The 6,923-nt window shown below is 45.5% G+C and overlaps 1 protein-coding gene and 1 non-coding gene across 3 annotated transcripts; one reads left to right on the top strand and one right to left on the bottom strand.

The window, feature by feature from the left end:
• Window positions 1–1,849: 1,849 nt before the first annotated feature.
• Window positions 1,850–6,141, top strand: pjvk (pejvakin). 2 transcript variants are annotated; one of them, XM_035633100.2, is made up of 6 exons: window positions 1,850–2,247; window positions 2,935–3,130; window positions 3,632–3,773; window positions 4,223–4,340; window positions 5,613–5,756; window positions 5,840–6,141. In XM_035633100.2, exons 1-6 carry the CDS (start codon window positions 2,037–2,039, stop codon window positions 6,139–6,141), a joined length of 1,113 nt encoding a protein of 370 aa, XP_035488993.1. In that variant the 5' UTR covers window positions 1,850–2,036. The 2 variants fall into 2 exon arrangements, with proteins under 2 accessions (XP_035488993.1, XP_035489001.1); XM_035633108.2 differs by lacking the exon at window positions 5,613–5,756.
• trnar-ucg lies at window positions 5,487–5,559 on the bottom strand. The gene has a single exon. It is a non-coding gene; the product is annotated as a tRNA-Arg (tRNA).
• Window positions 6,142–6,923: the final 782 nt, after the last annotated feature.

Raw genomic sequence — 6,923 nt, 5'->3', positions numbered from 1 at the left:
GTGTTGGAAGTTCAATGCACTCTGGATGAATCAATTGGAGCAATTGGGAAAATATCGGTTATGTATTTCAACATACTAAAGCACTGAAAATGCTTTGCTCTGCTATCTACAATACCATAACCAATGCAAGGTCATGGGTTCTCATGAGACTCCAATTGCTGGCAAAATTTCAATCGAGGCAGAGCTTACTGCTACAGATGTAGCATCCCAAAACTGAGGCTGACATATCGTCACATTGCATTTTCTGGAAAATGCATAAGGACCTTTTGGTTGACGACACAGAAAACAAGATTGGCCATACGTTAATTCTCCAGCGGTCATTGCTCTATCACGACTTCTGTAGCAACAGAATCCTTGAAACATGTTTTCTGTTTATTTTCTGGACCTGAATCTCGATCTGCCGCTGACCCACATCTGTGCTCTCAGTCTTGAGACAGTTTTCAGCGCGCATGTTAAGCTCATCTGATGTGTTTTCCAGCGCAACGCTGTGCCGAGTCAGTGCGTCAAGCCGACTGTCAATTCCAGAGGAGAACAAAACGCTAACCCCGACATGAAATCTTTGCCATCGTCTCCTCGAGGTGATTCCCACACACACCAAACTCGGTCTTCGCAACTGATTTTAGCTCACCAGAGCTCTGCCGTCTTTAAACGTGGGGTTTCCGTCCTGGTGGATCTCAGGTGTTTTCTCCTTGCAGAACAAGTCAGGAAGTGTCGAAGGTGCTTGGAGAACAGACTGGTTTCCCATCAAGGAGCCGGGGGAAGCGGAGGAGAGCCACGGGGGACAGAAAAAAAACGGAGCAGATGGGAAGACAGTTCCTCCGTCGGCTCAGAGTTCCGCTCCTGTGTATTCCTATTTCTTTATGTGGTTTTGATGAACTGGATGGTTTCAATACATATGGTTATTGGCTTTTTTTTATTTGAGGTCACAATTGTGTTGTCTGTGGACTTCCTCCCGAGATGCTGAGCTCGTCATTGTAGATTATATTGAACCATCAGTTGATGCCAGATAGCGATCGAGCTTCGAGCTGCTGTACAATCTGTACATGGACTCGATTATCTAACACTGCTGCTCTGCAAATCCCTCAGGATGTTTGAAATAGCAGGCGAAGCTGCAGGAATTACAAAAGAAAATCTTTCTTTTTTTTGTCCTTGAATCAAACTTTCAAGCAATTACATGACCTCTCTTGGCCAATGTAGTGAAAATTACAGGGAGAGTGCGTTGTACAGCACGACTAATACTGACCTGAGCTCCCGTGGTAAGACGTCTACTTGCATGTGGGATGTAAAACATACAGACTATTTCAGGACTAGACAGCAGCGTGACCGCAGGAGAGATGAGCCCACGATCGTGCTTTCCAGGACACACACACACACACACACACACTGTGAGAGGTGGACGCCCATCAGAGAGGTGGACATTATCCAAACTGGGGGGGAAAAAAGCTGGAGTGAAAAAACATGAGATGTTACAAAAACCACACAGACTCAAAAAAGACTGAACTATATATATATATATATGATCCAGATCCTTTTTCATGCTCGCTGCAAAGCAGATGTTTCGCGTGTTACAGAGTCAAAGGCACGGACATACTTTTTGTCCAGTTCATCTTATGTCAAATCCTGTAATTTATTGTAATTATGCTTCTGACCCATTTTTAAAATCCTCCTCCCCCCCCAAAAAAGTAATGTATGCTGCTAAATGCAAGGCTGGATTATAGACCGGGGCCAGTGGGGCCAGTGCCCCGGGGCCTCATGGGACCATGATCCAGCAGCTGGCTCAATGTCTAAGAGAACTCCTACAATTTGTTTTTCCACCTCATTTACCACGTGACAGGAAGCAGCAGGCCTACAGTACGGTGACCAGGTTAACACACACATCTTGTCCCATATTCCATTACACACCACCTGCATTATTGAACACCTCACGAGTCTGAAAGAACACTCGCGAAGTAGCTCCCTCATCGAGGGCGAGGACTCGTCGACAAGGAAGAGCAGCAAATAGGCCCAGCAGTGTGTGTGTGTGTGTGACACTCGAAATGTTTGCCGCAGCCACCAAGAACTTTGTGAAGCAGGTGGGAGACACCGGGCGGTTGATCCCCGTTCCAAGCCTGAGCGAGGCCGACCGCTACCAGCCCCTCAGCCTGGTCACGAGGAAGAGGAAGAGGCATATCTGGAAGAAGCACAAGTTCGCCTCGACTGCTTTCTCCCTGAAAGACATCCTGGTTGGGGAGAAGGAGATCACAGCAGGTACAGGGCTGACGAATTTGACCTTCAAATGTCAATATTAGATGTTCGGTATCAGCCACGTGAACTTTGTTTACATTGAATAAGGTATTCATAACCCAATGAAAATCCATGTTCTTTATGGAAGCGTGATTCCACCAAAGAAAACATACTTTTATAAAGATCAAACAAACGTGAGATGCTTCATCCTTTACTCGTTTCCTAAATTTTCAAACTTGTGCTTCGAGGTTCCTCCTCATTTGGAACTGATTAAAACTATATAAAACTATATTTTTCTTATTTTAAAGTGTCAAGATAAAAAAAACATACAAAGATTTCATTGTTGCCTCATTTGGTTTGGTCCTGTTGTAGATAATGTTGAATTCTGCCAGGTCATGTAATAATTACTTGCTCTTCGAGATGAAAACTAATGTAACATGTCAGCATTATTATTATTACTGATTATATTACTTACTAGTGTAAGTGGCATTTTAATGTTGTGGCTAGAAGACATAGAGCTACTTTATAGATGTAATATTTACGGGCCCATCATATGTTTTATATGTTAAATGTTCATTTGGCGTGGCATCACATATTCAGAATAAAAAAGCAGGTAATGGAAAAATACTTACTCACACTAGGTAATATACTTGAGTGAATGTACCAAGTTGCGTTACTAATCACTATTTTCTTTTTTCTGTTCTTTCACAGGAGTGTCCTCATATCAGCTCCTCAACTACGAGGATAAGTCGGACGTGGCCGTCAGCGGCCGCCTGGGGAACCACATGATCAACGACGTGGGCTTCAACATCAGCGGCTCGGACTCGGTGGCCGTCAAGGCCTCCTTCGGCATCGTGACCAAACACGAGCTGGAGGTGCCCACGCTGCTGCGCGAGCTCAACTCCAGGTATCCCAGCATGCACTGCAGGCTCACACAGCGGCTCCAGCGTGTGGGCTTAAAAGCGCCATCATCGTCATCATCGTAGTCGCTGTCATTGTGTCACTTAAAGCTGATTAGATGAAGTGTCGAGGTGATGCTTTATTAATTATTCAGGGGAATTGTAGATTTGATGAACTGTTCATCTTTTTGAAAAGCGCGTTGCAGAGTAGAAATTTATTTTTCCTCCAAGTGAATTTGAATATTACATTTTGATGTGTGACCTCTGACCTCTTTGTGACAGAGGGAATGTGAGAAGAGGGTTTCCCTGCATGTATGGATGAATAAATGATCACGTCACCCTAGTCGGTCACATGCGATAGACACAATAGGCCCAAAGGTGTCAAATCTGTAGGTTTGCAGCTGCGATGGGAATGTACTGTACACACACAACAAACGGGCCTGAGATCACAGTCTAATTTCCACAAAGCGAACTCCCGTTGAGTGTTTTGTTTTTTTCCGGTCTCTCAGGAAAGTGGACCTGGATCACTGCCTGGTCCGTCAGTCGAGGGAGAGCCGGCGAAGCGTCCTCTGCGTCGTCGTGGAGAGCATCCGCACGACGCGCCAGTGCTCCCTGACCGTCCACGCCGGAATGAGGGGGACCACCATGAGGGTAAACGTACAAGTCCTGAAAACACATCACAACACAATCCATCTGTAACCTGAGGACTTTTGATAGGCCCAGTCCCTCATAACAGCTTTCCAGCTTTTTGGCGTTCTTGTGAAATTGTCTGTTATTTATTCAAAAGTACTTTTTTCACTTAGAACACCTAATAAAATTGAACAAAAGGATGTTAGAGCTGCAAAATCAGTAGTCTCTACTTCTCAAATGGGAATATTTGCTCCCTTTGTTGTCTTCCGAAACATTACACATGTTACAAACCTTTCAGTTTTGGCCAAAGCATGAAATCTAGATATGTGAACGTGCTCTGGAAACTTGTGACGCCCTAATCTCTCACATATCATGGAGCATTCATTAGAAAATAAAACAAATACATAAACTGTGTGAATCACATCTGGGCCTACAGTGCCTATCAAACTGAGTCCCCTGCTCTGCTGCAGTTTCAGATCGACGACGGCAGGAATCCCAAGGGTCGAGACAAGGCCATCGTCATCCCGGCTCACACCACCATCGCCTACAGCATCTGTGAGCTGTTTGTCCGCATGGACGGGCGGCTGGGTAGGACCCCGAACACACACACACACACACACACACACACACGCACACACACACACACATTGTTCTGTTTAGAGAAGCAGACGTTTTCTGAGTCTTTGATCCACGACCATCACACCTGAGGTGAACGTGAACAGGCCACTTGAAGGACACAAACTGTGGTTTCTAGAGAAGATTAAAGGGGTCTGAATTCTTTTATGGCTAAAAACTGTGCAGGTGTAGCAGGTGTGGCTAACGCCCGAGGCTGCTCTGCAATAAGCTGAAGGAATTGCAGCAATTTCCACATCTTTGAACCTGAGGATTCGATCCTTTCTTCTGCCGGAGTTGCGGCCCCCGTTACGTCTCACGGTGACATTTCGGGGACGGAAGCGTGGATTGCCTTGCATGCGTTTAAATTGTTGACTACTACCTTGTTTGCCAAACTTTCTGAACCTGGTTTCACTAAAAGGTCACAAAAGTTGAAGTTGATCGGCGGAGTTGGATGCCGCAAAAGGCAAAATCTCCAAACTTCCACAACTGGACAAATTATACTTTCTTTTTTTTCCAGTCCACTTTTGTTTTTCCAGAATTCATGTTGAGTGCGGTGTGGATGCAGAGGTCAGGTGGAACAACCTTTGGAACAGTTGGGGCTCCCTTCAACATGTGGGAGGACGCGGGACTGCTGCCCACCAAGTTGTTTGTTGTGGAGCAACCTGTACTGCTGTTCTTTACCCTGAATGAGCAACAAACCCTTAGCCGAAACCTGCAATGCTCTCAGTGGGTGACGCATCACTGAGATTGAAATCATGATGATGATGCAGCTTTTTTATGTTGCATTTTCTGGGATTAGAAGATTCTTTCTTAGAAGTTAGATTTTGGGGGTTAAAGCCATGATCTAGTATTTTAAAATGTTCCACTCCATTAAGGCAATGTTTTCCAGAATTCACGTTGGGCAAAAGTGGTTGTTCAGGCCAGTGTTTCTGTCGAGATACACATAAGATTTTAAAGCATCGGTGTTGGTTTCTCCAATAGTTCTCTTCGCAGAGACAATTATTCGTGTCATTTCATACAATTCGGTTGCACATATCGCCACAACTACACACACACACACACACACACACACACACACACACACACACACACACACACACACACACGAAACACTTAATCCAACCACGAAGGGACTCGAACCCTCAATCTTCTGATCCGAAGTCAGACGCCTTGTCCATTAGGCCACATGGTCATATGTCCATTGACAAACAGCTGTTTTCTGATATCTTCTTCCTCCTCTGTCAGATATTTGTGTGGCGCCAGAGTCCCAAGGGGGATTCGAGCGCGAGCAGATCAGGGAGCAGCTCGGTGGCTACATCGGCCGCTTCTCCTTCGGTCGACTGCGCCGGTTCCTGTCCGGAATTGTCTACGGAAACCCCTTCAGAACAGGTACAGTAGAGAACCCCCACCGCGCAACAAACACAAAAATCAACATTGCACCAATTCCATAACACGATCCAACTCCTGCACAGATGACCGGACATTCGAGCAGCTCACCCACTCCGACACCTACATGGACGACATGGTGACGGACTACTACGAGAAGGCCGCCAGCATGACTGACGTGTCCACCACCTACCTGAGGGAGAGCGCCCACACGCGGGTCAACCTGCTCAAGCACAACATCCCCAAGGGCCCATGCGCGCTGTGCGGCATGGGCCATCAGAAGCGGGAGACGGTCTACGGGTGTCTGGAGTGCTCGACCGGAGGCCAAAAATACGTCCGCCTGCACGTGGTGCCCTGTTTTGACCTTTGGCACAAAACGCTTCGGTGAAAAAAGGCTCACAGTGGGAGCGTCAAGATGCTACAAGTGTAACCGTTTACCGTGCTGCTTTTACAATGTACAGTCTTGTCATCGAATAAAAATCACGAAAACTGGACACGTCCTTTCTGAAACATCCTCAAGCCATTACTTCAGCAAAAGCCAACTTTCCCAGTAAAAGGTGTAAACTAGGACTCCGTGTTCTCTTTTCACTTTTGATCAGGTACCGTTTTCGGTCGACCCCTTTGGCACCAGCCCATTTCCACACGTGTTGTTGTGTGCATTCGCTGTACTGTTCTGTACCCCTGCCAGACAATCAATTATTCAGTGGCCATATTAAAAATGTAGGCGAGGGGATCGTGTGAAGTCCAGCGAGGAAACGACGAGAAGGGACGACCTGCTTTTGCCATGGTTCCAAGTGGGAGACTTTATAGGTGATGGTAGGGTGTGTGTATTCTGAATAGAGGTCATAGTTTATCAGTAAATGATAACTAATGGTTCTATTCACTTACATTTATTCTGATGGAAGCTTGTGAGTCTTTTGAGTCTATTAAAATGACAAACACTGAAAAAAAAGATCATCATTTTTAGGCAAGCATGTCAGCCAGTATATCCATGCACATGGGAACTTGACATGATAGTTAATCCATTTTTACTTTGCAGGTATTTTTTAAAATCATTTTCAACCCAAATTTGGTTTCTCTTCTATCTTACAAAGTGTGAACAGCCTTTGAAATTTTGTCCGATGTGAACTACGAGGAGGGGAAATTTTAAAGTCTCACATTGAAGGAATT

Source organism: Scophthalmus maximus, chromosome 1 (genome assembly GCF_022379125.1).
Source record: "Scophthalmus maximus strain ysfricsl-2021 chromosome 1, ASM2237912v1, whole genome shotgun sequence".
Taxonomy (NCBI): Eukaryota; Metazoa; Chordata; class Actinopteri; order Pleuronectiformes; family Scophthalmidae; genus Scophthalmus; species Scophthalmus maximus.
This window is presented reverse-complemented; position numbering and strand designations above follow the sequence as displayed.

Excerpts from the sequence above, each read along its gene's own strand:
- pjvk (XM_035633100.2), top strand. The coding sequence starts at position 2,037 with ATGTTTGCCGCAGCCACCAAGAACTTTGTGAAGCAGGTGGGAGACACC. Across the intron at positions 3,774-4,222 it reads TGAGGGGGACCACCATGAGG|TTTCAGATCGACGACGGCAG; the intron begins GTAAACGTACAA and ends GCTCTGCTGCAG. Across the intron at positions 5,757-5,839 it reads CGGAAACCCCTTCAGAACAG|ATGACCGGACATTCGAGCAG; the intron begins GTACAGTAGAGA and ends ACTCCTGCACAG.